Source organism: Macaca mulatta, chromosome 7 (genome assembly GCF_049350105.2).
Source record: "Macaca mulatta isolate MMU2019108-1 chromosome 7, T2T-MMU8v2.0, whole genome shotgun sequence".
NCBI classification, from domain to species: Eukaryota; Metazoa; Chordata; class Mammalia; order Primates; family Cercopithecidae; genus Macaca; species Macaca mulatta.
Window position 1 is genome coordinate 52,798,903 of NC_133412.1, and position 27,983 is coordinate 52,826,885.

At 50.6% G+C, this 27,983-nt stretch overlaps 1 protein-coding gene and 1 long non-coding RNA gene across 4 annotated transcripts in view; one reads left to right on the forward strand and one right to left on the reverse strand.

Moving 5' to 3' along the window:
- SCAMP2 (secretory carrier membrane protein 2) overlaps positions 1–24,330 on the reverse strand; it is a 32,359-nt gene extending 8,029 nt beyond the window's left edge. The window contains exons 1-6 of one of the 3 annotated variants that reach the window (XM_028850395.2): positions 24,164–24,330; positions 3,498–3,566; positions 2,938–3,036; positions 2,283–2,411; positions 985–1,102; positions 264–389 (exon numbers count right to left, since the gene is read on the reverse strand). In XM_028850395.2, the coding sequence (XP_028706228.2) occupies positions 264–389; positions 985–1,102; positions 2,283–2,411; positions 2,938–3,036; positions 3,498–3,566; positions 24,164–24,220 (598 nt within the window). In that variant the 5' untranslated portion in view covers positions 24,221–24,330. 3 annotated transcript variants of the gene reach the window in all.
- On the forward strand, positions 13,009–14,071 carry LOC144330007 (uncharacterized). Its single transcript, XR_013395814.1, has 2 exons — positions 13,009–13,097; positions 13,814–14,071. It is a non-coding gene; the product is annotated as an uncharacterized LOC144330007 (long non-coding RNA).
- Positions 24,331–27,983: the final 3,653 nt, after the last annotated feature.

Genomic DNA, 27,983 nt, shown 5'->3' on the forward strand with positions numbered 1-27,983 from the left:
GTGCAGTGAGCTCTGAAGGAACTTGGAAGCCTCTAGTTAGTCCCACCCTCCGTGATTTGTGGTCTGGACTGCCCCTTTCAAGGAGGTTTCCAGACAGGGGGCAGCCTGTGGGCAGAGGCACCTCCCCAACCCAGCCCAGGCACTGAGGAAGGCTGTAGTCTGCTAAAAGCCTGTATACCAGGGAGGAGCAGCCAGGGCCAAGATGGGGCTCTGAAGTCACACCCAATTCACCCTTAAGCTTGGAGAGCAGGAGCGGGACTCACACATCCACAGATAGTAGAGCATCTTGCATATCCGCTGGTAGTCGGCAGGGATCTCTGTGGAGAAATCCTGATAGAAGCAGGGCTTCACAGGGCACCACGAGGGCAGGGGGGGCCAGTTCTCTCTCACTGTGTGGGGGAAAAGGAGTGACGAGGTGAGGGCCCAGCCTCAGAAGGGGCATCGAGGTGCGTGCACGCCAGCACAGTGTATGGGCCAAGGGGCTCCAGCAAGCAGGGCTTGGTTCCCAGAGGGGCTCCAGCAAGCAGGGCTTGGAGTCTGCATGGAGTGGGATGGAACAGGAATGGAACCCAAAGAGATACCACCAAGCTCACACTGAGATAATAGATCCCAAATGCACTGGGAAATACAGAGAGCTAAATGGCTTAAGTGATTATTTTTATTAACAAGCAGCCCACAAGTGTGATAACTCAGTTCATCACCATTAGCAAGGAATTGTGGGACCAATGCCCCTATGCTATCAAAGAATCAAGTCATTTTAGAGCTAGGAAGGAGTGCAGAAGTAATCTACAGCCATTACAACCACACTACAGGTCTCCTGACTTGCAACGTACCGCTCTTCCTAGGACCAGTGTCCTGTGACGAGAAGAGCCCCACAAAACTCTGAGGCAGCTCAGGGTGAACGCTGGGAGGCCCTCCACACAGGGTTCAGGATACTCATCTATGCCAGGCAGGGCAGCCCCAGGCCCCAGCAGCCTCCCTTACCATGCAAGTTGGCTACAGTGTTCTGCAGCTCCCGCTCCTTGCGTTCCAGCTCAGCAGCTTTCCTGTCCAGTTCTTCCTGCTGCCGAAGCAGGCCTGCCTGGGCTGCAGACACCGCAGCCTGGAGAGAACAGGGGAGGTACAGGGACAGCCAGACACAACAAACAGAAACAGTGTCAGCCTGGGTGGGCAGGCAGAGAGGCGTTGCCCCAGGCAGGGACAGCCAGCAAGGAGTCCCAGAAGCAGTCCCCACCTCCCAGAGTGTCTTAGGTACCAGAGACCACCTTAGAGAAGCCAACCTGTCTTCCACTGCCCCCGCACCTTCCTGGTCCCTTGGCCATGACTAGGTTCTCCTCTGCCCTCATCCCTAAGCTTGAGTTGGGAAAACTATCCCCAGTGGCTTCTCCACCTCTTCCTCATACTGGGTCAAGGCAGAGCTCAGTGATTGTGACCTTTGGGAAAAAGACCTCACAAGAAACTAAACTATAACAAGAAACCCACAGACCCAAGCCTCATTTGAAGAGCCTGGGTGTATGTATGAGAAGGAAAACAGTGCAAGCCTGCTAGCAGTGAGTGGAAAGGGGAGACATGTGAGGGCAGATGGCGTGTGCCTGAGCCTCAGGATCTGCACAAGCAGCCTGTCCCCTGGCCTGCCCCCAGAAGCTGCCTCCTGAGGTCCCCCTAAACTGCGACTGGCTATACCCCAGGACAGCCCCTTATGTGTGGCCCTGCCCTGCCTGGCTTTAGTGGTGTGCAGAGTCCATGCTTATCTCCTCTTCAGGCAGGGCAGAGCCTCTGAGTGACAGTAAGGGACTGACTGTACATGAGGCTGAACAGACCTGGCCCCGGGGCCCTGCACCTGCTGGCAGCTGCTGCCATTAGGGCCAGGTTCCTCCTGATAGATGAGACTCCAGTCCTTTTTAGGGAGAGATCTCAAACTGGTCATCTCACAGGATGACAAACCAGGCACATGTGTACACACACATGTATACACACACCAACCTCTCCAAAAACTCTTCAAAGACCTAAGGCTGCCTTGGGGAGGGAAGTTTCAGGCACGGGTGGCAGAAGCAGGAGCAGAACTGACCCCGCTGTGCCACGCTGGGGGTCTTGACCTCCTCCAAGTCTGTGACGTCAGTTGAGAAGGACCCAGCTCCCTACAGCCCACCACCCAGCTGCACAGAAAGGCACCTCCGCATGTAAGGGCTGCCTCACCTCCACAGGGCTCTGGGGCCTGGGAGGAGCGCTGGGCAGGCTCCGGGTGCCCTGCCCTTCTTCCTGCTCATCTACACTAGGCCTACCTTGGGAAGCTTTCGCATGTAGCTGTCTCTGAGAATACTTTCTCCTCCTAGGAGCATCTGCCTCTCTGAGAGCTCGCTCGCTGCCAGGAATTGGGCAGGCGGGAACTTGCCGGCCTGTCTAAGCAGGAGCTGCAACACACAACTCCACCGTGGGTCACGCTCATAGGGGCAGCGAGGAGCGCGGTGGGAGGGCAGTGAGGCAGTGCAGTGGAGCACCAGGCACAAAGCAGAAAAGATTCACAGTATTTGGTGAAGGGACAAAGGAAGACAGGAAGGAAGGTGAGAATCAATGAAGTTAAAGAAAAAAAAGAGAGATTCTGGGCCCCAAGGAAGAGAGAACAAGTCAAAGGCCTGAGGAGGACCTGGAGGGGTACGACAGGGACAAATGCCCTCTCTGGAGGCACCAAGGAGCCCAGCCTGGTAAGTAGAGCTTATTTCTCTGTGGTGGTGGTGGATGGGATGCAGGGAGTAAGGATATTAATTGGCAGAGCAGCCCCTCTACTTGTAGGTGACCAGCTCCAAACAAATTAGCAAAAGGGTCCTTAGGGGGCCAAGGCTGAAGGCTCTCTGCTTGCCCCGAGCCTCAGGGCTCAGCTACTGGTCTGGGTGATTCCCTCACTGGAGAGAAAAGACCAGAGTTCTTTGTCAGCAGTACCTGGGGGGTCGGCTGGGTTGGTTCCACTGATGGCTGGAGAACCGCTGGCTGCGAGGACCCAGGGAGTTGTGTGACAGGAACTGTTGTCGCTGCATTTGTCTACATGGAACAAATCAAAGGACAGAAGTGAGTGGGACTCCACTAGTTGGTGACGAGGGGGCAAACCCACAGCAGGATGGGTGATGTGCCCCTGACTGTGAGGGGACTCCCTTGGGGCCTGCACTGGGCCTTCCCCTGTGGCTTCCTAGCCAACAAGCCTCAGGTTTAGGCCATCTGATCCCTAACCCAGCACCCCTGGGCTCGCTGGGTCCAGCACTCTTGGGCATCGCCCTGACCTCCTTGGGGAGGGGCCCTGGTCACAGATCTCAAGGGGAGAATTTCACAGAGCGTTTGGTGGCTTTCTCATCCTTACCCTGCTTCCCAGGTTCATGTTAGGACTGTCCCTTTGAGGATTGCCGCTTCTCAGAGCTGCTTCTGTCCTTGCCAAGGCTCCCTGCCCTGGAGACCCCAGCACCACCCCAGAGGGTCACGGGACTTGGAAAGAGGGCCTGCTCACCAACCTCTGAGAAGGGGTTGAATTCCGCCAGGCCGCCCTGCGGGGCGTTCGTCAGCTGGGTCACAGAGGGATCCTGAGAAGGTGAAAAAGAGCCCTCAGACACAGAGGAGAAAACCCTGGCCAGGGCCGGCGGGCGAGCCGGTGACACCTGACTGAAGTGGGGCTGCTGATCACGCTCCCGGGACCCTGAGAAACCTCTCTGGAAGGGTTCTGTGCCTGCCCCTGCCACACCACAGCTGCAGTCCCTTCTCCCTTCCTGGAAAAGGTTCAGCCCAGGAGAGACCCAGAGCAAGCTTTACCCAGAAGCTTGAGAGTACACACCACACAGGCTCCTGTTGGTACCCTATACAGATTCAAAATGGTTCATAGTATTTACCTCTAGAGAGTGGGTTTTTTTTTTGTTTTTTTGTTTTGTTTTGTTTTTTGCGGGGTGGGGTGCTGAGGGGCAAGTGAATGGGGTGGTGAGGGCAGAGACTTACTATTGACTTTATAACCTTTCTGTACTGTTTTATTTATCATTCATTTATTCCTTTTATTTTTTTTTTATTTTTTCAAGACAGAGTCTTGCACTGTCGCCCAGGCTGGAATGCAATGGGGTAATCTTGGCTCACTGCAACCTCCGCCTCCTGGGTTGAAGCGATTCTCCTGCCTCAGCCTCCTGAGTAGCTGGGACTACAGGCACCCGCCACCACACCCGGCTAATTTTTGTATTTTTAGTAGAGACAGGGTTTCACCATGTTGGCCAGGATGGTCTCGATCTCTTGACCTCGTGATCCGCCTGTTTTGGCCTCCCAAAGTGCTGGGATTACAGGCGTGAGCCACCGTGCCTGGCCATTCCTCTTATTTTCCAAAAGATAGTCTAAGGTAGTCGGACACAGCTCATGCCTGTAATCCCAGCACTTTGGGAGGCTGAAGTGGGTGGATCACCTGAGGTCGGGAGCTCAAGACCAGCCTGACCATCATGGAGAAACCCTGTCTTTACTAAAAATATAAAATTAGCTGGGTGTGGTGGTGCATGCCTGTAATCTCAGCTACTCATGAGGCTGAGGCAGGAGAATCACTTGAACCTGGGAGGTGGAGGTTGTGGTGGGCCCAGATCGCACCATTGCTCTCCAGCCTGGGCAACAAGAGCAAAACTCCGTCTCAAAAAAAAAAAAAAAACAAAAAAAACGTCTAAGGTTCTAGAACAAAAACATGCTGCTGGCTGCCAGTACTGATTTTATTAAATCGGGCACACTTGCTAAGAGCAGAGATATGATAGGCTCAGATGAAAATCCAAGAAAATGTTGTTTTTGGGTTTCGGGGATTTTTTAAAGTCTTTTTTTTTTTTTTTTTTTTTTTGAGACGGAGTCTCGCTCTGTCACCTAGGCTGGAGTGCAGTGGCCGGATCTCAGCTCACTGCAAGCTCCGCCTCCCGGGTTCACGCCATTCTCCGGCCTCAGCCTCCCGAGTAGCTGGGACTACAGGCGCCCGCCACCTCGCCCGGCTAGTTTTTTGTATTTTTTTTTTAGTAGAGACGGGGTTTCACCGTGTTAATCAGGATGGTCTCGATCTCCCGACCTCGTGATCCGCCCGTCTCGGCCTCCCAAAGTGCTGGGATTACAGGCTTGAGCCACCGCGCCCGGCCTAAAGTCTTTTAATAAAATCCAAGAATGTCCTCAGAACACAACCTTGTCTCCTTTTCCCATCTGATCTCTGCATGGGGCTCTGCCATCCTCTTTTTTTTTTTTTTTTTTTTTTGAGACGGAGTCTCGCTCTGCCGCCCAGGCTGGAGTGCAGTGGCCGGATCTCAGCTCACTGCAAGCTCCGCCTCCCGGGTTTACGCCATTCTCCTGCCTCAGCCTCCCGAGTAGCTGGGACTACAGGCGCCCGCCACCTCGCCCGGCTAGTTTTTTGTATTTTTTAGTAGAGACGGGGTTTCACCGTGTTAGCCAGGATGGTCTCGATCTCCTGACCTCGTGATCCGCCCGTCTCGGCCTCCCAAAGTGCTGGGATTACAGGCTTGAGCCACCGCGCCCGGCCTCTGCCATCCTCTTTACTGTGCCCCTGCTGGCCTGGGGCAGTTGTCTTCACCCTGTCCCGCCCCCAGGAGAGCTCCTCCGCACCCTCCCCTTCCTGGTAACAGATGCAGGGCTCAGGTCCAGCTTCACAGCCATGCCTGGGCTCCATGAGGAACAGCCCTGAGGGTGGCCAAATTCAGGGCTGTTCCTGCCTGTGGAGACACTGCTTGGGTTCCACACCTCACCCCACACCCCTAATTATTAAGCCAGATGCTCCCATACTTCAGGCCCAGCCTCACCTCCACCGGAAGCCTCTGTAGAGCCAGTTCTTTTTTTTTTTTTTTTTTTTTTTTAAGACGGAGTCTCGCTCTGTCGCCCAGGCTGGAGTGCAGTGGCGCGATCTCAGCTCACTGCAGCCTCCGCCTTCTGGGCTCAAGCTATTCTCGTTCCTCAGCCTCCTGAGTAGCTGGGATTACAGGCGCCTGCCACCACGCCCAGGTAATTTTTGTATTTTTAGTAGGGATGGGGTTTCACCATGTTGGGCAAGACTGCACCTGGACTCCAGTTCTTTTTTTTTTTTTTTTTTTTTTTTTTGAGACGGAGTCTCGCTCTGTCGCCCAGGCTGGAGTGCAGTGGCGCGATCTCGGCTCACTGCAAGCTCCGCCTCCCGGGTTCACGCCATTCTCCTGCCTCAGCCTCCCGAGTAGCTGGGACTACAGGCGCCCACAACCGCGCCCGGCTAATTTTTTTTGTATTTTTAGTAGAGACGGGGTTTCACCGTGGTCTCGATCTCCTGACCTTGTGATCCGCCCGCCTCGGCCTCCCAAAGTGCTGGGATTACAGGTGTGAGCCACCGCGCCCGGCGACTCCAGTTCTTTTCTTTCTCTCTTTTTTTTGTTTTTAAGAGACAGGGTCTCACTCTGTTGCCCAGGCTAGAGTGTAGTGGTGCAATCATAGCTCATGGTAGCCTCAAACTCCTGGGCTCAAGCAGTCCTCCCACCTCAGCCTCCTGAGTAGCTGGGACTACACACATGAGCCACCAGGCCTGGCTGATTTTTAAAGCTTTTTTTTTTTGTAGAGATGGGGTCTTGCCTTGTTGCCCAGGCTGGTTTTGAATACCTAGGCTCAAGTGATCCTCCCACCTTGGGCTCCCAAAGCGCTAGGATTACAAACGTGAGCCACCTCACCTTGTCCAGATCCAATTCTTAAATACAATGCTAATATTAGATGCATCCACAGAGTGACCCCCTCAGTTTACAGATGTAGAAACTGATATTCACCATGATCCAAGGACCCAAAATGGGAGCTCTCTCCTTACTCTAAACATTCATAGAGCTGAGGGTCAGCATTGAATATTCTCTGGTTTTATCACAGATACTACCTCTTATCTTCCCACCTGAGTCACCAGTTCATAGAGGGTATGACTGACTGTCCCCAGGCATACAGCCAGAACTCACTGTGTCTGGACGTGCCTCATACTACAGCCTCCACCCCTTCCAACCTCGTCTGTGACAGACTGGCTGTGTCCTTCCTGCTGAACACCAACTCTGCCCTGATGGCTCCTGCAACTTGGACGAAGTGACCAGGTGAAGTTCAGGAGGCTCTGTGTTGCTGAGGAATTGGCCCTGAGGTTATTTCATGCCTGAAGGACCAGTGGTTTACTACTAGAATCATCTGGCTTCCTGCAAGGAAGATTTGGGGCTTGGTATCTGTTCCCCTTTCAGACTCAGCAGAACCTAGCCACCGCTGAAGTCACTGAAATCGGATCTACCATCCACAGAACTGGCTCCTCGAGTCTTGAGTCACCAGAGGACAGAAGAAAAGGGGCCGCTCTGGTAGCACTTTCAGGTGCTAGCATACAGACATCTGGCCAAGGCGCACATGTTTAACAGGTGACCTCCAGGCCCACAAAGAGATGCCATTTCCTTTATGAATGGCAGACAGAAGGGGACTGTGATGGGGATGATAGGGTGACTGCCCTGTTCACTCTGATCCTTCCCCTTTTCCTAAAATCTTAAAGACATGGCCTGGCACCCCTCACTGGGCTCCTCATAAACAAATCTGATCTCCATTAGTAAGCTAGAAACTCCCTGCAGCCATGTGCATCTGTGTCTAGTTCATACTTTAGTTCCCTGGTGCTTGGTGAAGGGCCTGCGGCAGCACAGCAGCTCAGTGGTTTGAGAAGACATGCAGCATGCTGTAGGGCCTCCCCCTTCTCTAGGAAGCACTGCCCAAGTGCCAGGGCATAGCAAACAGGAGGCACCTGCATCACAGCAGTAGCCCAAGGGCCTGGAAGCACGTTGCCTAGGAAGAGTGACCTAAAACGCTAAGACAAGTGGATATTTTCCCATTTAAGAAAACCTAGGCTCTTTCTGAAAGATGTGCATGGCTTTAAGAGAAGATGGGTCCTGGCAAGAAAGGGAGGGAGGAGGAGGGACTGGGGAAGGAAGCTGACATTTACTTAGTGTCTATTCTGTGCCAAACTCACCACACAATGATGCTACTGTGAAATTCTAGTTGCCCTAGAACTGGCCACTATGTCGAGCTGTCAGAAAAGAGGGTTGTACTGGCCTTCCTTGACCTGGTTCTTCGAGAGACTTATGACCCCCTAATCCACTATTTATAATGGCTTTACTTCTCTCCTGTTACCTAGGATGGTACTAGTTATACTCTGTACTTGAGAGAGCTGAGAGAGTCACTCCAATCAGCTTTTCTGTTCTGTGGCTCAGCTCGGGACCCTGGCTGAGAAAAGCTACAATACAGCTCCTCATTTAACCCTCACAACAGCCTTACGAGGGAGGAATATTTATATTTTGCAGCTGGAAAAGCTCAAGCTCAGAGAGGGGAAGTAGCTTGTCTTAAGATCTCAGGGGTAGTAGTCAGTGAATCCAAGTCTGTCTCCAGGGACACAAGATGGTAAAGTTGAGTGGGCAAAGCATCCCGAAGCCTGGTACGGAGCCTGACAAATTGAAGGCACTCAGTGAATATGTGGCTGAATGAATGAACCCCACTCCAGGAAGACACTGACAAGGGCTTCCGCTTGTTTCCCTGCTTTCTTCTTTCCTTCAAAGAGCTGGGGTTTTTTGTTTGTTTGTTTGTTTGTTTTGAGACAGAGTCTTGCTCTGTTGCCCAGGTTGGAGTGCAGTGGCGCGATCTTGGCTCGCTGCAAGCTCCGCCTCCCGGGTTCACGCCATTCTCCTGCCTCAGCCTCCCAAGTAGCTAGGACTACAGGCGTCCACCACCACACCAAGCTAATTTTTTTGTATTTTTAGTAGAGACGGGGTTTCACCGTGTTAGCCAGGATAGTCTCGATCTCCTGACCTTGTGATCTGCCAGCCTTGGCCTCCCAAAGTGCTGGGATTACAGGCGTGAGCCACCACGCCCAGCCATAGAGCTGGTTCTTGAGGAACACTTTTGGTAAGACATATGCACAGTCTTTTGAGTAAGGATCACGCTGACTGGCCTAAATGAGCACCATGAGCTTTTACTCCAAGTTACAAATAGGAAATCAACAGCATAAACTTTCTTTCCCACTAACTGAGCATCAACTAACTGGCTCTTATTTATTTATTAGTATTATTTTTTTTGAGATGGAGTCTCACTCTGTCGCCCAGGCTGGAGTGCAGTGGCGCGAACTCGGCTCACTGCAAGCTCCGCCTCCCAGGTTCATGCCATTCTCCTGCCTCAGCCTCCCAAGTTGCTGGAAATACAGGCGTCCACCACCACGCCCGGCTAATTTTTTTGTATTTTTAGTAGAGACGGGATTTCACCGTGTTAGCCAGGATGGTCTCGATTGCCTGACCTTGTGATCTGCCCGCCTCGGCCTCCCAAAGTGCTGGGATTACAGGCATGAGCCACTGTGCCTGGCCCTAGGATGGTGAGGGCTAAGTTTCACCTACAAGGAGGAGTAACCTAAAACCCCTTGCAGTGCCACTCAGACTGGCTAATGCCCTTTACTGAATTTATAACAAATAAAAGGCTCTTAACCTCAGTTATTTTCATTCAGCAACCAGCTATAGTGTGAGAAACATACCACAGTGAATAAGACACAGCTCTCACCCTTCTGGAGTCCACAATCTGGTATCTGAGACAAGGGAACACCCCCTGAGGGGGTGCTGGGGACCACAGCAAGGTGCAGAGCAAAAACAGGAAGAAGGGGAGATACCTCAGTGGGCTTCAAGAAAGGCCAGGTTGCAGAAGGAAGACAGAGAGCAAAGGCCCAGATCAGTAAGGCTCCCCACCACTGCAGGACAGTGGGGCACTTCCTCATAGCTGGAGGGTAAAGGCAGTGAGGGAAGAGAGGAAGGCAGAGTTAGGCTGCAGCTCTGCCAGGAAGGGCCATGAAAACCACACCTTTTTTTTTTGAGACGGAGTCTCGCTCTGTTGCCCAGGCTGGAGTGCAGTGGCGCAATCTCTGCTCACTACAATCTCCACCTCCCAGATTCAATCGATTCTCATGCCTCGGCCTCTGGAGTAGCTAGGATTACAGGTGCGTACCACCACGCCCAGCTAATTGAAAACCACACTTGTCACTGGTTTGGAAACCTCTTTCTATGCTTTTCACAGGTGCTGGCTGTCTGAGCTCTCTGTGACTTTTCCTTGCCTTCCCTTCCTGTATTCTACCCAGGCTCCCAGTGTGAGGTTTATTTCAGGCTCCAAAAAACACATTAAATAAATATCATCTCATGCACTAAAAAAAATTCAGGGCCAGCTGGGCACGGTGGCTCAAGCCTGTAATCCAGGACTTTGGGAGGCTGAGGTGAAAGGGTGGCTTGAATCCAGTTTGAGATCAGCCTGGGCAACACAGCGAGACCCTGTCTCTTTTTTTTAATATTAAAAATAAAAAATAAGTTTAGGCCTGGCATGGTGGCTCAGGCCTGTAATCCTAGCACTTTGGGAGGCCAAGGCAGGCAGATCACCTGAGAACAGGAGTTCCAGACCAGCCAACATGGCCAACATGGTAAAACCCCATGTCTATTAAAAATACAAAAATTGGCCGGGTGTGGTGGCTCACACCTGTAATCGCAGCACTTTGGCAGGCCGAGGCAGGTGGGTCACCTGAGGTCAGGAGTTCGAGACTAGCCTGGCCAAGATGGCAAAACCCCGTCTCTACTAAAAATACAAAATTAGCTGGGCATGGTGGCAGGTGCCTGTAATCCCATCTATTTGGGAGGCTGAGGCAGGAGAATCGCTTGAACCCGGGAGGCGGAGGTTGCAGTGAGCTGAGATTGTGCCATTGCACTCCAGCCTGGGAGACAGAGCAAGACTCCGTCTCAAAAAAAAAAAAAAAATTAGCTAGGTGTGGTGGTGCACGCCTGTAGTCCCAGCTACTTGGGAAGCTAAGGCAGGAGAATCGCTGGAACCTAGGAGGAGGAGGTTGCAGTAAGCCGAGATCGCAGCACGGCACCACACTGCAGCCTGGGCAGCAGAGCAAGACTCTGTCTCAAAAAAATAATAAACAATAATAATAATAAATAAATTTTGGCCAGGCATGGTGGCTCATGCCTGTAATCCCAGCACTTTGGGAGGCCGAGGCAGGTGGATCAACTGAGGACAGGAGTGCAAGACCAGTCTGGCTAACAAGGTGAAACCCCGTCTCTCCTAAAAATACAAAAATTAGCCAGACATGGTGGCGGGTGCCTGTAATCCCAGCTACTCCGGAGGCTGCGGCAGGAGAATCACTTGAACCCGGGAGGCAGAGGCTGCAGTGAGCCAAGATCGTGCCAGTGCACTCCAGCCTGGACAACAGAGCGAGACTCGACTCAGGGAAAAATAAATAAATAAAAAATTTTTTAAAATTAAAAATTCAGGGTCACGCTGAGAGGCAGAGAGTCAGCAACACTCTGGAACCTCTGTGAAGTCCTATGGGCTTTGGAGATGAGGCTGAGTGTGACAGAGCAAGAAAAAGCAATCAACTCCAGAGTGGCTAGTTGGGTCCCAGTGCACAAAGAGCCACGGTTGACCTTGGTGCTCTCTGACCTGGTACCTGAGAATCTGTCCTAAGAAAATATCACAAAAACATGTAAAATTCTGTGCCTGCAATGATATTCATAGGACCAGGACTTACAATAGGAGAAAAAAGCAGGAAACAAACATCCAATGACAGAGAGCACAGGTATATTTTGGTACACATCTCCTTGAAGGCCCACACCGCCACTAAGAATCACAGCTATGAAGATGGTGCAGCAATACAGAAAAGGTTTTCTGGCCGGGCGTGGTGGCTCACGCCTATAATCGCAGCACTTTGGGAGGCCGAGGCGGGCGGATCACAGGGTCAGGAGATTGAGACCATCCTGGCTAACAGTTAAACCTCGTCTCTACTAAAAATACAAAAGTAAAATTAGCCGGGCGTGGTGGCAGGTGCCTGTAGTCCCAGCTACTCTGGAGGCTGAGGTGGGAGAATGGTGTGAACCCGGGAGGCAGAGCTTGCAATGAGCCGAGATAGCGCCACTGCCCTCCAGCCTGGGCGACAGAGCAAGAGTCTGTCTCGAAAAAAAAAGGAAGGGAAGGGAAAGGGAAGGGAAAGAAGAGAAGGGAAAGAAGGGAAGGGAAAGAAGGGAAGGGAAAGGGAAGGGAAAGGGAAGGGAAAGGGAAGGGAAAGGGAAAGGAAAGGGAAAGGAAAGGGAAAGGAAAGGGAAAGGAAAGGAAAGGGGCTTTGTTACATCAATACCAAATTATGGGCCAGGCCCGGTATCTCATGCCTATAATCTCAACACTTTGGGAGGCCGAGGCGGGCGGATCACTTGAGGTCAGGAGTTTGAGACCAGCCTGGCCAACGTGGTGAGAACCCCTGTCTCTACTAAAAAAAAAAAAAAAAAAAAAAAAAAGATACAAAAATTAGTCAGGTGTGGTGGCATGCACCTGTAATCCCAGCTACTTTGGAGGCTGAGGCAGGAGAATCGCTTGAACCCGGGAGGTGGAGGTTGCAGTGAGTCGAGATCATATCACTGCACTCCAGCCTGGGTGACAGAGTGAGACTCTGTCTCAAAAAAAAAAAAAAAATACAGGCCAGGCGCGATGGCTCACACCTATAATTCCAGCACTTTGGGAGGCCAAGGTGGGCAGATCACTTGAGATCAGGAGTTCAAGACCACCCTGGCCAACAGGGTGAAATCCCTCCCTACTAAAAATACAAAAATTAGCCAGGCATGGTGGTATGTGCCTCTAATTCCAGCTACTCAGGGGGCTGAGGTAGGAGAATCACTTGAACCCAGGAGGCAGAGGCGGATCACGAGGTCAGGAGATCGAGACCACCCTGGCTAACACGGTGAAACCCCATCTCTACTAAAAAAAACAAAAAACTAGCCGGGTGAGGTGGCAGGTGCCTGTAGTCCCAGCTACTCGGCAGGCTGAGGCAGGAGAATGGCGTAAACCGGGGAGGCAGAGCTTGCAGTGAGCTGAGATCCAGCCCCTGCACTCCAGCCTGGGCGACAGAGCGAGACTCCATCTCAAAATAAATAAATAAATAAATAAATAAATAACAATGGTTGCAAATGACTGGTAGAAATATGGAAGACTTATTTTCTGTTTTCTAAATTTTCTATAATGTGATCATGTTATTTTGATTTTAAAAACACACATACATAATCCCAGCTACTCGGGAGGTTGAGGCAGGAGAACCATTTGAACCCGGGAGGTAGAGGTTGCAGTGAGCTGAGATCGTGCCATTGCACTCCAGCCTGGGTGACAGGGTGAGACTCCATCTCAAAAAAAAAAAAAGAAAAAACAAAACAAAACAAAAATACACCATACACACACACATGCGCGCGCGCGCGCACACACACACACACACACACACAAGCATATTTTTAAACAGAGAAAGAAACAAAAAATAGGCTGGGCACAGTGGCTCATGACTGTAATCCCAGCACTCTAAGAGGCTGAGGCGAGAGAATCGCTTGAGCCCGGGAGTTGAGACCAGCCTGGGCATCTTGGTGAAACCCCGTCTCTACAGAGAATACAAAAATGAGGCCAGGTGCAGTGGCTCATACCTGTAATCCCAGCACTTTGGGAGGCTGAGGTGGGGGGGGATCGCCTGAGGTTGGGAGTTTGAGACCAGCCTGGCCAGCATGGTGAAACCCAGTCTCTACTAAAAATACAAAAATTAGCCAGGTGTTGGTGGCAGGCACCTGTAATCCCAGCTACTCAGGAAGCTGAGGCAAGAGAATCACCTGAACCCGAGAGGCGGGTAGGTTGTAGTGAGTCGAGATCACGCCATTGCACTCTAGCCTGGGCAACAGAACGAGACTCCATTTCAAAAAAAAAAAAAAAAAAATCAGTCAGGTGTGGTGGTGGGTACCTGTGGTACCAGCTATACCAGAGGCTGAGGCAGGAGAACTGCCTGAGTCCAGGAGGTCGAGGCTGTAGTGAGTCATGATTGTGCTACTGCACCCTGGCCTAGGGGACAGAGACAGACCCCATCTCCAAAAAAAGAAAGAAAGAAAAAAAAGCAGTCCGTGAGCAAGGTACAGTCTCAGGCCTCGCTCCCTGCCACTAGCTGCGATGTGTGGAACCATCCAGAAAAGCAAGTCTGAGTCACCTGGCCTGGCATTCAAGGCCTTCCAGGAGCCGGCACCACTCCTCTAAAGGAGTCTACCCTCAAAATGGGACAGTTACTATCTCCTCCCACCTCTGTGTAGTCTCTCCATACACAAACCATTCCATCAAGTACTGGGCTAGGGAAACCAAGAAAAAGCCTTGATTCCTGCCTTCGAGAAGCAATAGTACAGAGAACCACACAGAAACCAGGGCAAGAGGTGATGGCACATGATCGGCACTGTGACAGGGTGAGGGCAGACACAATGTGATCATAGAGGAGAGAGCAATTAAGCTGTCTGGGAGAGTCAGGAAAGGCTCTACTGAGCTGGAATCTGAGTTGGATCTTGAGAGATGAAAGAAACTTAGCAAACAGTAAAGAGGAAGGCAAGAACCACATTTGCAAAACCACAGAATCTTTATTTATTTAATATATATATATATATATGCCGGGCGCGGTGGCTCAAGCCTGTAATCCCAGCACTTTGAGAGGCCGAGACGGGCGGATCACGAGGTCAGGAGGTCGAGACCATCCTGGCTAACACAGTGAAACTCCGTCTCTACTAAAAACACAAAAAACTAGCCGGGTGAGGTGGCGGGCGCCTGCAGTCCCAGCTACTCAGGAGGCTGAGGCAGGAGAATGGCGTAAACTCGGGAGGTGGAGCTTGCAGTGAGCTGAGATCCGGCCACTGCACTCCAGCCTGGGTGACAGAGTGGATGTCTCTATATTAAAAAAAAAAAAAAATATATATATATATATATATTTTTTTTTTTTTTTTTTTTTTTGAGACGGAGTCTCGCTCTGTCGCCCAGGCTGGAGTGCAGTGGTGCGATCTCCGCTCACTGCAACATCCGCCTCCCAGGTTCAAGTGATTCTTCTGCCTCAGCCTCCTGAGTAACTAGGATTACAGGTGCATGTCACCACGCCCAGCTAATTTTTTATATTTTTAGTGGAGACGGGGTTTCAGCGTATTAGCCAGGATGGTCTCGATCTCCTGACCTCGTGATCCGCCCGCCTCGGCCTCCCAAAGTGCTGGGATTACAGGCTTGAGCCACCGCACCCGGCCGAGAATCTTTAAAAACAGCTTGCATGTGTTCAGAAGATGAGAGAAGGTTATGGAGGCTGTAGAGGGGTGTGTGTAGAGAAGTCTGGAATATCAGTGAACCAGTCTGAAGAGGGTGGGGCCAGACTGTAGGACTTTGGATGTGGCTCTACAGGCAACGGGGAAAAACTAGAGATTTGCAGGCAGGGGTGCCATGATCAAACAGCAGTGAAGGGAGTGCAACAGCATGGGAGGACAACAGTGGAAAGACTGGCTAGGACACAACTGTCAACATGGGTGAAGGGAGGACCAAATTGGGGGACAGCAGCTAGGGATGGAGAAGAGGAACAAGAGGGACTTCAGAGACCTTCCTCACGTCAATGCCATGGGCTCAGCAACTCTCTGGGTTGGCCTGGGAATGGAAAGACTATAGGGCAGGTAAGGGAAGGGAAATAAGGCCAGGCACAGTGGCTCATGCCTGTAATCCCAGCACTTTGGGAGGCCAAGGCAGGTGGATCACCTGAGGTCAGGAGTTTGAGACTAGCCTGGCCAACATAATGAAACCTCGTCTCTACTGAAAATACAAAAAGTAGCCGGGCATGGCCAGGCGCGGTAGCTCACGCCTGTAATCTCAGCACTTTGGAAGGCTGAGGTGGGCAGATCACGAGGTCAGGAGATCGAGACCATCCTGGCTAACACGGTGAAACCCCGTCTCTACGAAGAATACAAAAAATTAGCTGGACATGGTGGTGGGCGCCTGTAGTCCCAGTTACTTGGGAGGCTGAGGCAGGAGAATGTCATGAACCCGGGAGGCAGAGCTTGTGGTGAGCGGAGATCGTGCCACTGCACTCCAGCCTGGGCAACAGAGCGAGACGCCGTCTCAAAAAAAAACAAAAACAAAAATGAAAATTAGCCAGGTATGGCGGCATGAGCCTGTATTCCCCACTACTCGTAAGGCAGGAGAATCGCTTAAACCGGGGGGGCAGAGGTTGCAGTGAGCCAAGATAGTGCCACTGTACTCCAGCCTGGGCGACAGAGCAAGACTCTGTCTCAAAAAAAAAAAAAAGAAAGAAAGGAGTGCCCAAAATAAGTGATTGTGGGAGAGGAGGAACAGGTTTTTCAAGGGTGGGTGTGGTGGGGTAGAGAGAGGATCTGAGAAGATATTGAGTCAGGTTGGAGATAGCTGTGGAATATTTCTGGTTGGAAGGATTGGGAAGGCGCAGGTGTGAGTTGGAAATAGTGGCTTGAGGCTCAGGAGGAAGCTGAGAACTAGAGATCTAGACCTGGAATCGCTGGAATGTGGATGCTATTCTGAAGCCATAGAAATGAAGGTATAAAGTGAGAACAGGGTAATCCCAGCACTTTGGGAGGGTGAGGCAGGATTGTTTGAGTCCAGGAGTTCAGGACTACCCTGGGCAACAAAGTGAGACCTCATCTCTCCAAAAAAAAAAAAAAAAAAAAAAGCCAGGCATGATGGTGTTTGCCTGTAGTCCCAGCTACTTGTGAGGCTGAGATGGGAGGATTGCTGGAGCCTGGGAGATGGAGGCTGCAGTGAGCCATGATTGTGCCACTGCACTTCAGCCTGGGCAACACAGTGAGACTCTGACTCAAAAAAAAAAAAAAGAAAAGCGGGTGTGTGGCTCACGCCTGTAATCCTGGCACTTTGGGAGGCCGAGGCGGGCAGATCACGAGGTCAAGAGATCGAGACCATCCTGGCTAACACGGTGAAACCCCGTCTCTACTAAAAATACAAAAAATTAGGTGGGCGTGTTGGCAGGCGCCTGTAGTCTCAGCTACTTGGGAGGCTGAGGCAGGAGAATGGTGTGAACCCAGGAGGCGGAGCTTGCAGTGAGCGGAGATCGTGCCACTGCACTCCAGCCTGGGTGACAGAGCGAGACTCCGTCTCAAAAGAAAAGGAAAAAAAAAGAAAGAAAGAGAAAGTTTAACTTCTGAACTTCCAATAGCATGAATAAAAACAAAAAAAGAACTCTGGAATACTCCTAAACGTACAAGACAGGAAGTGAAAACAGGCTGAGGAAGGTGAGAATTACCAGGATAAAAGAGGCCAAGGATGGAGAGAATTTCAAGAGACTGGCCAAACAAGCATGTCAGTCACAAGCAGCAGACGCATTCCAGGCTCATGACTCTCCAAGAGACCATAAGATCTAAGAGTGAGGATGTGCCTCAGGGTGCAGGGGTGAGGGTCGACACAGGAGTGCAGGGATGAAAGCAAGCAGGAGTGACTTTTGGTTCTTGGCAGTCCTTCACCCAAAAATACTGTTTTCTGGCCAGACGTGGTGGCTCACACTTGTAATCCTAGCATTCCGGGAGGCCGAGGTGGGTGAATCACCTGAGATCAGGAGTTTGAGACCAGCCTAACCAACGTGGTGAAATCCCATCTCTACTAAAAATACAAAAATTAGCCAGGCATGCTGGTGCACACTTGTAATCCCAGCTACTCAGGAGGCTAAGGCAGGAGAATCTCATGAACCCAGGAGGCAAAGGTTGCAGTGATCTGAGATCGCGCCACTGCACTCCAGCCTGGGTGACAGAGTGAGACTCCGTCTCAAAAAATAAATGAATAACCCTGTTTTCCCATCTGCCAGGCTTTCTGCTTTCAGCCCAAGCCCTCTGTGCCATAGGGCTCTGCCCTTCCTCCTGAGAGCCCTCCCAGCTCCTTTGGACACTGCCTTGATCCCACTTGTGATGTGCTGTCACTCTCAGTGAGCACTTTTTTTCTTTCTTTCTTTTTTTTTTTTTTTGAGATGGAGTCTCGCTCTGTCGCACAGGCTGGAGTGCAGTGGTGTAATCTTGGCTCACTGCAACCTCTGTCCCCCGGGTTCAAGTGATTCTCCTGCCTCAGCCTCCCAAGTAGCTGGAACTACAGGCGCCCGCCACTATGCCTGGCTAACTTTTGTATTTTTAGTAGAGATGGGGTTTCACCATATTGGTCAGGCTGGTCTTGAACTCCTGACCTTATGATCCGCCCGCCTCAGCCTCCCAAAGTGCTGGGATTACAGGCATGAGCCACCGCTCCCCAGCCTCAGTGAGTATTTCTTAGCTCTCCTGCCAGAAGCCATTGACCACATACTATGCTCATTTACCATGGTCTCCTGCACAGGCCTGCGGAGCAGCACAACCTTAGTGATGTGCACTAACGTGAACATCTCAAAGCAGCACTTGCTGGATGGGTCACAGCTTGCAAATGTGCACAGCACTCTTCTCTCAATGAGTAGCAAGTACCCCTTGTTTGTCCTAGTTAAATATTACCATTTCTCTGAACACAAGATTATCCTACCCCAAGTGTTTCCAAGAAGACTTAAGAGTCAAAGTTCATCTGTCTCTCTAACCCAAGTTTTAACACCCAGCCTGGCTCCAGGTGCCAACAATAAAGGCAGGAATCCTCCAGTCTGGGCAGCTGTCTGCAGTCACAGTGAAGCTGTAAGAACCTTGCCATTTTCAAATTTCTTGAGACAATGAGCTGTTACACAGTAAAGTTCTACCAGGTCCATCTGGTGGTTCCAAGGATTCCCAAAGTTACAGTCAAGCTGGGACCGACCCTCTCTGCGAAGGTCCCAGTGTCTGCACAGGGAAATTCAAGTAACTTTTGTTCACACCCAAATCACGTTTCTGCTGCCACTTTCTCCTCCCACAGGAGAGAAGTATTTCAAATCCTTGGGAGGCAGCCACAACACCGAGATTATCTTTTAACTGCAAGGAGGCAATGTGTGAAAGTGATATTGTGTGACTTGGCAACTTACAAATACTGAAAGGTTTTCTCTGTTCAATGCCACCACCTATTCCACTTCCTCTCCTTGAGATCAATGCTGTCTGCCTGGGATAATCTGGCAAAAGTGCCAAGTGGGAAAGCAGCCCTAGCACTTGCCTGGGTGGTCTGATTTCTAGTGGACTGCTGAAAAATGGATGGTACAATGCCTCCCTTTAGCTTTCCACCCCTTCATCACCTGACAAGACTTAGTGAGAAACTTTTGGGAGCAGACACCCTGGATCATTCGGAAGCAGAGACCGAAATACTCAGAGGGTACAGAGCAGCCACCATAACCAACAGAGGAATTAGGGTGTGCCAGTGGAGGCTGTGAAATCAACAACACTTGGCTTGCAGTTTCCTGCTTCCTCCTAGGAGGTGGGCAAACCCCTGTGGCACACTCATATCTTAACTTCCCATTCACAGCTCTTTCTGTGCAGGAAGTTTTCTAATCATCCCAATTATAACCACATGCAAGGAAGAGGTCATAAAAGCCCACGCCCACAGTGCAGGGTGGAAGCAGGCACTTAATAAAGAACCTTGGATGAGGAAGTCAACTAAATGGTGCACTGGAGTTTCAAAGGATATAACGAGTGAGCAGAAAACAGATTCCATGGTCGAATAACTGTGAGAAATGTTGGGTCAAATAAAGCTGAGCCAATGTCTTTTTGTAGGATTTCTCAGAGTCTTCAACAAACTAACAAGCCTTGTGAATCTTTATTTTGGTTTCTTTGTTTGAGACAGAGTTTCACTCTATTACCCAGGCTGGCATGCAATGGCACTCCTCAGCTCACTGCAACCTCCACCTCCCAGGCTCAAGTGATCCCCCTGTCGCAGCCTCCCGAGTAGCTGAGCCCACAAGTGCATGCCACCACATCCGGCTAATTTTTTGTATTTTTTGTAGAGATGGGGTTTCGCCATGTTGCCCAGGCCATTCTCAAACTCATGACCTCAAGTGATCCACCTGCCCTGGCCTCCCAAAGTGCTGAGATTACAGGCATGAGCCACCGTGCCTGGCCAATCATTGTGAATCTTTGAAAAAACAAATAGGCTGGGCACAGTGGCTCATGCCTGTAATCCTAGCACCTTGGGAGGCTGAGGCGGGTGGATCACCTGAGGTCAGGAGTTCGTGACCAGCCTGGCCAACATGGTGAAACCCTGTCTCTAGTAAAAATACAAAAATTCTGAGTGTGGTGGTGGGTGCCTGTAATCCCACCTAGTTGGGAGGCTGAGGCAGGAGAATCGCTTGAACCCAGGATGTGGAGGTTGCAGTGAGCCAAGATCGCACCATTGCACTCCAGCCTGGGCGAAAAGAGTGAAACACCATCTCAAAAAAAATAAAGAAACAAAAATGAAATAGGTAGCAAACCCAAACCTATTTGACCACGGAACCCTGAGCACCTTTCAGGACTGGCATTGCTTTAAAGAACTGTCTTAAAAAGCCCAAGAATTTTCTCCAGTGGAAAAAATAAAATAAAACAAACAAACAATAATAAAAAATAAAACATTTAAAAAACAAAAGCACAAGATCTGTATTATTCCATCCCCTCACACTGGAGAAAAAAGGTAGCTTAGCTAATACTAATTTGTTACTTTCACCACTCCCAGTACTCTCAAGAATGGTGACAACATGATGATGCTACATTCCATTCTTTCCTTAGCCAGCCTAAAATAGCCCCAGTGCAGTTTAACACCAATGTCTGAGCTTCAAAACCTTTAAAACAGCCCTGTCCTGGGAATGAGACCCAGGTCAGCCCCTTCCAGCTGCTAAATAGCTGATGACTCTGGCACATACCATCCTCATTGAGGTCTTGGTTTCCTCATCTCTAAACTGAAGAGGTTAGAATAGAGTTCTAAGAATGTTCTCAGCTCTAACAGTCAACCATGGACTCTAAACACCAGGTATATTTTTGCAATCCACCATTACACTGCATGACGGAAATAAAAACGACTGTTCTGGAGTGTGACTAGGTGTGACAGTTTCTGAGTCTATCGCTTTTCCACCTGCTCTCTCCTGAGCTTGGTGCCAACACCCTGAGTAAATGAAGCTGGGCTCACACCCAGGCACCCAAGGGCTGCATCTCCCAACATCCCAGCCCTGGGAATGCAGACACCACCATCTCAAGGAAAGGGCGGGTAAGCAGACACCACCATCTCAAGGAAAGGGCAGGTAGCTCTGACCAGGAGAAGACTCAGAGGCCTCACATCCAAAGCTGTTTCTCCCCATACCACTGTGTGCCAAGAGGAAAAGCCCAGCCCAGGATGAGGAGGAGCAAATCGCAGCCAGCCAGCCAGCTCTCTCCTTCCCACCCAGGACTCCCCACCAGATGTGGCTGACAGGACCACAGCTGCTTCCTGTCATGCCATTTCCTGGGGCTTCCTGATGGACAGACTGTCTTGCTAGAATGCAGAAGTTACTTCTACCACAGTTTGCACAGTCATTTTTGGAGCCAGAGATGAGGTTTAAGACTGCCAAGCAGCTATTAATACAGGGTAGAACTATCTTGCCCTCTGCTAGCACTAGAGCAAAGCTCTCTGCATCTTTAGACAACTGACTTCCTCTCTGTCAGACAGCATCAGACTTTTTATTTCTGATTCTGACAGGACCAAAAAAAACACATAAAAAATGGAAAATCATCACATATGGCATATACCATAAGGCTACAAGATCCTACTAAAACCCAAACCCCAGTATACAGCAGTTTTGTAATTAAAGTCTGTTACCAGAAGACATTGGCAGGAAAAAAAATGCAAATCTTTCTTTATTCAATGAATAGAGATGACCGTTTGCCTTACATAAGAGACAAGGTCCTTGCAAAGGCTCTGTCAAGAAACATTAAGCTACAAGAGGAATGTTCAGAATTTCCTGATGTTCTAAGGAACAAGCTATCAGAATTTGCCCTGAGGCCTCCTGTTGGCTAAGACACCTTGAGACCAAGAAAGAAGCGAAACATTTTCACTCTCCTAACAGCGTATAATTATTTAGTTCAAGTCTCCTTTGATTTTGCTCTGACCCTTGAAGCAATTCAAAGTGGGAAAACTCATGCTGTGAATGGCAGGAAGGATTACTTCAAGGACTTCTCTGACACCTGCAGGAAACTTAAAAGCTGCCAGTGACCAAAATAAAGGACAAGCAGGGTGAATTAACGTGCCGATGACATCCTGACAGAGCAGAACATCAGGGCTCATCATTCACCAGTCAGCACAAACAAGCTTCCCTAGAACAGGTTTTGAGCAGATGTGAAACAAGAGGCATAGGAGCTCTGGAGCTAACAGTTCAGCCCCTCATGGTAGAAAAAGATCATCCCTGTGCTCTCAGCTCAAAGGCAGAAAGGTGTGGGCTTTAAGTAGGAAGACTGTCCTGTGGCTCATGCCTGTAATCACAGCACTTTGAGAGGCTGGCGCCGGGGGATTGCTTGAGACCAGGATTTCGAGACCAGCTTGGGCAACACAGTGAGACCCCTTCTCTACAAAAATTTTTTTTAAAAGGAGTAAGGCCCAGTGGCACATGCGTGTAGTCCCAGCTACTCAGGAGACTGAGGTGGGAAGATTATTTGAATCCTGGAGGTCAAGGCTGCCATGACCTCCACTGCGATACAGCCTGGGCAACAGAGTGAGACCCTGTCTTAAAAATGAAAGAAAGAGGGCCAGGCGCGGTGGCTCACGCCTGTAATCCCATCACTTTGGGAGGCCAAGGCAGGCGGATCACCTGAGGTCGGGAGTTCGAGACCAGCCTGACCAACGTGGAGAAACCCCATCTCTACTAAAAATACAAAATTAGCCCGGCGTGGTGGTGCATGCCTGTAATCCCAGCTACTCAGGAGGCTGAGGCAGGAGAATCGCTTGAACCCAGGAGGCAGAGGTTGCAGTGAGCCAAGATCGCGCCATTACACTCCAGCCTGGCAACAAGAGCGAAACTCTGTCTCAAAAAAAAAAAAAAAAAAAAAAAAAAATGGTGGCTCACGTCTGTAATCCCAGCACTTTGAGAGGCCGAGGCGGGCGGATCACAAGGTCAGGAGATGGAGACCATCCTGACTAACACAGTGAAACCCCATCTCTAGGCCGGGTGCGGTGGCTCAAGCCTGTAATCCCAGCACTTTGGGAGGCCGAGACTGGCGGATCACAAGGTCAGGAGATCGAGACCATCCTGGCTAACACGGTGAAACCCCGTCTCTACTCAAAATACAAAAAAAATTAGCCGGGTGAGGTGGCGGGCACCTGTAATCCCAGTTACTCGGGAGGCTGAGGCAGGAGAATGGTGTGAACCTGGGAGGCGGAGCTTGCAGTGAGCTGAGATCCAGCCACTGCACTCCAGCCTGGGCAACAGAGCGAGACTCCGTCTCAAAAAAAAAAAAAAAGAAAAGAAATCCCATCTCTACTAAAAATACAAAAAATTAGCCGGGCGTGGTGGCGGGCGCCTGTAGTCCCAGTTACTTGGGAGGCTGAGGCAGGAGAATGGTGTGAACCCGGGAGGCAGAGCTTTCAGTGAGCCGAGATCGCGCCACTGCACTCCAGCCTGGGCGACAGAGCGAGACTCCGTCTCAAAAAAAAAAAAAGTCAGGCCAGCTCACAGGTCAGTGCATCTCAACTATGTTGCCACCACACATAGGTCCATCAGATAAACGTTCCCTGGTCCAGACTTTTTCAGAGCCCCGCGCACCTCTCCTCCCTCCCTAATCCAGACTCTCCTATCTGGTCAAAATCCACTCCAAACTAGACCCATGGCCAAAATGCGGAATTCTTATCAAGGACATTTTTCAACTTGGGCTACCTTCCCACCCTCTCCCAGCCTTCTTTCCCTGACAAATCTCAGGGGCTCTCCTGTACTGTATACACTAGTTTGGCAGGTGGTGGAGCGGTGGCAGGTGTCCTGGGCTTTTCCCACATTTTTCCACCCCACCACAGGCTTCACCACCTCCTCATATATTGCTGTCACCCCCTCTTCTAAGGTGACTCAGGACAGGTGTCTATCCAAGAATGAGGGAATGTGATAGCCACATTTCGCTTCCCCCTGACGCTAGGGGACTTCCCTAAGGGTCTGACGGTGCCTGCTCCAGTCCCCTTCACTAGCACAGCCCAGTCTCCGGGTGCTAGAAGACCCCACTCTCTCCAAGACCTCAGCGCCCCGCCTCCTCTGCAGTTCCACCTGTTGCTAGTCGCGCCCCCCACGAGTTACGATAGGCCAGGCCTCAAAGCCCGCTCTCCCATTGGGCAGATGACCCGTCCCTCCTACGCCACGTCTCCCGGCTCTGGCGAAAAGAGGCCCGGGCGGCGGCCGTGGGCCCTAGGGAAATCTGAGAGCTGGGTGGCAGGAGGCGGGCTTTACCTGGAAGGGATTTACATCCACTGGGTCCGCGAAGGGGTTGGTGTCGAAAGCCGACATGGCGATCGGAGGCCGGCGGGCGAACTCCGCGAACGCTGCTGCCTCCGGGCACCCAGACCCAGCGGCGCTTCGTGTAGACCCTCCACTTCCGGGAGCGAGGCAGCGGTTCTGGCGCAGGCGCGGTGCCCTCCCCGAGGGGCGTGACCCTATGACGTCACCGATATCCGCTCTGGCCCTCCCGCCCTGCCCTGCCCACAGTAGTGCGGCGGGTGGGCTTTTGGCTTCCGTCCACATCTTCGCTCTGCCGGGGATTCAGGGGTCTCGGCTGCCTGGAGGGTCTGCGGAGCCAGAGGCGTGGCCGGAGTCCTTCCCAACTGCCTATCAATCTGACACCTTCCAATTTTATGTTTCTAAAGCGAACTCTCAAAAGTGGGACAGGAAACGGCCCCTTCACTTCCCTGTAGACCAAGTTTGGGAAGAAGTCCAAACTGATTCCCGGCCAGAGGACAGGAGTGACAGGTGAGGCCAGAGGCCTTGGGAGAACTAGGAAAGCGCCTGCTCTGCAGAACGTGCTCCGGGAGAGAGAAGTGCCAGGATCATCCAGCAGTCCTCCACCAGAGCTGAGCCTGCTTCTTTTAGGGCTGCTCGCCCTCTGATGTCATTTCATCGTTTTAGGAACGAGGGTTCCTGGGTCCATCAGCTTTGGGACCTGAGTTGGGACTTGAACCTGGCCATCAAGGATTTATTAAGTGAATGAAGGAATTCAGCGACAGAGCCTCAATCATGGGGGAGGTGGCTGCTTCACTCTCCACAACTCCGCTTTTTTTTCTTTTTTCTTTTTTTTTTTTTTTGCGACAGGGTCTCACGGTCGCCCAGGCTGGAGTGCAGTGGCGCCATGATGGGTCACTGCAGCCTCGAGCTCCTGGGCTCAAGCAATCCTCCCACCTCAGCCTCCTGAGTAGCTGGGACTACAGCTGGTCGCCACCATACCCAGCTAATTTATGGATTTTTTTTTTTTTTTGTAGAAATAAGGATCTCACTATGTTAGGCTGGTCTCAAACACCTGGGCTGAAGTGGTCCTCCCGCTTTGGCTTCCTAAAATGCTAGGATTATACTCATGAGCCACTGCCTGGCCAAATCCATCTTATTTATTTGGATCTCTCTGGTATTCATCTCTGCTGTCACCGAATCCCAGCCACTGTCATTTTTACCCTGGACTAATACAGTGCTGTTAATTGGTCTATTGTTCCTCATGCTGTAATCAAAGATCTGTTTAAAGGGGGCAAAATTGTCACAAAATTTTGTTAAAATTTTTCAATTAATTTCCATAACGGGCCAGGTGTGTGGCTCATGCCTGTAATTCCAGCACTTTGGGAGGCAGAGGTAGGAGGATCACTTGAAGCCAGGAGTTCAAGACCAGCCTAGGCAACATATCAAGACCCTGTCTCGGCCGGGCGCTGTGGCTCAAGCCTGTAATCCCAGCACTTTGGGAGGCCGAGACAGGCGGATCACGAGGTCAGGAGATCGAGACCATCCTGGCAAACACGGTGAAACCCCGTCTCTATTAAATACAAAAAAAAACTAGCCAGGCAAGGTGGCGGGCGCCTGTAGTCCCAGCTACTTGGGAGGCTGAGGCCGGAGAATGGCGTGAACCCGGGAGGCGGAGCTTGCAGTGAGCTGAGATCCGGCCACTGCCCTCCAGCCTGGGTGACAGAGCGAGACTCCGTCTCAAAAAAAAAAAAAAAAAAAAAGACCCTGTCTCTACAAAAAAAAATATATATATATATATACACACACACACACATATATATATCACACACATATATATATCACACACAAACACATAATTAGCTAGGCATGGTGGCCTGCGCCTGTCCTCCCAGCTACTTGGGAGGCTGCAGGAGGACTGCTTGAGCTCAGGAGGTCGAAGCTGCAGTGAGCCATCATTGCACCACTATACGCCAAGTGATAAGAGTGCGACCCTGTCTCAGTTAAAAAAAAAAAAAAAATCAGACCATGCAAGGTGGCTCATGCCTGTAGTCCCAGCGCTTTGGGAGGCCAAGGCAGGCAGATCACCTGAGGTCAAGAGTTCAAGACCAGCCTGGCCAACATGGTGAAACCTCGTCTCTACTAAAAATACAAAATTAGCCGGGTGTGGTGGTGCACACCTGTAATCCCAGCTACTTGGGAGGCTGAGGCAGGAGAATTGCTTGAACCTGGGAGGCGGAGGTTGCAGTGAGCTAAGATTGCAACATTGCACTCCAGCCTGGACAAAAAGAATGAAACTCTGTCTCAAAAAATAAAAAATTCATAAAGGCCCAAATTCTTAGTTTGTCTTCAGGGTCCTAAAGGATCTGCCCCTACCTTTCTCTCTTTCTGGCCCATTCTGGTGCCCAACCCCCGATGTTCCATCCATGCAAGTACTTTTCAATTCCTCAAACCTTCCTTCTGCCCTTGTGTCTCAGGGCCTTTGCACATGTGTTCCCTCTACCTGGTAATCACTTAACCCATGCCCCACTATCATCCTCTGGTTAACCTCTCCTTACCCTTCAAATGCAAGTTCAGATGTCTTTCTTCAGGGGTAGCTTCCCTTCGCTCTCTTGGTTACATCATCACCTCACACCCAACATAAGCTCTCCTATTGCCCTGTACTTTTCCTTCACAATACCTATTGCAGATTGTAATTAATACTAGTACAGGTGGTTCTTTATGCCTGTATCCTCCACTAGACTGGAAGCTCCATGAGGGTAGGGTTAAGGTCTGTTTTGCTCACTGTTGTGTTTCTGTCACTAACATAGTATTATAAAGCACATGATACACATTTATTTATTTTTTTTTGTGGGTTTGGGTTTTGCTTTGTTTTTTGTTTGTTTGTTTTTGAGACAAAGTCTCGTTCTGTCACCCACGCTGGAGTACGGTGGCATGATTTCAGCTCACTGCAACCTCCGCCTCCCAGGTCCAGGCGATTCTGCTGCTTCAGCTTCCCAAGTAGCTGGGATTACAAGCATGCACCACCACACTCAGTTAATTTTTTTTTTTTTGGAATTTTAGTAGAGACTGGGTTTCACCATGTTGGCCAGGTTGGTCTTGGAACTCCTGATTTCAAATGATCTGCTTGCCTCAGCCTCCCAAAGTGCTGGGATTACAGGCGTGAGCCACTGTGCCCAGCCCACATGCATGATACACATTTAGTAACTATTTTACTGTTTTCCTCATCCATTCATTTTGTTTGTTTGTTTGTTGTTTAGAGACAGAGTATGGCTTTGTTGCCCAAGCTGGTGTTGAATTCCTAGCTTCAACTGATCCTCCCACTTCGGCCTCCCAAAGTACTGGGCCTACCGGTACACACCACTGCACCTGGTCATCAGTTTCTTTCACCTTCCTTTCCCCTGTCTAAATCCTGACTATCCTTTAGGGTTTAGCTCAGCTTTACTTCAGGAAATGACTGCACGCAAGTGGGAGGATGGGGAAGGATCCATTTTGTATCCCCTTAGAAACTGCCTGTCCCCAAGCCTCTATGGCCACCCCTCCAAGGGCAGCAGACAGATCTTTGCTGTTTGCAGCCTCACAGGAGAACAGTCCACACCCCACAGGGCTGTCCTGCCTCTCTGGGTCTGCTGCAGCCAAGTACAATGCTGGGCTGGTGAAGAAAGAATGGAACTTAATTATAACCAATGTGGCTGCCCACCTATCTGTCTAATTCCCTATAAGAGAGACATCATTCATTTATTCTACAAGAGAGGAGATATAGAGAATGCAGCTGTTTGCTTTTGGACCAGTTATTTTACCTCTCCACGACCCATTTTTCTCATCTTGATCTTGA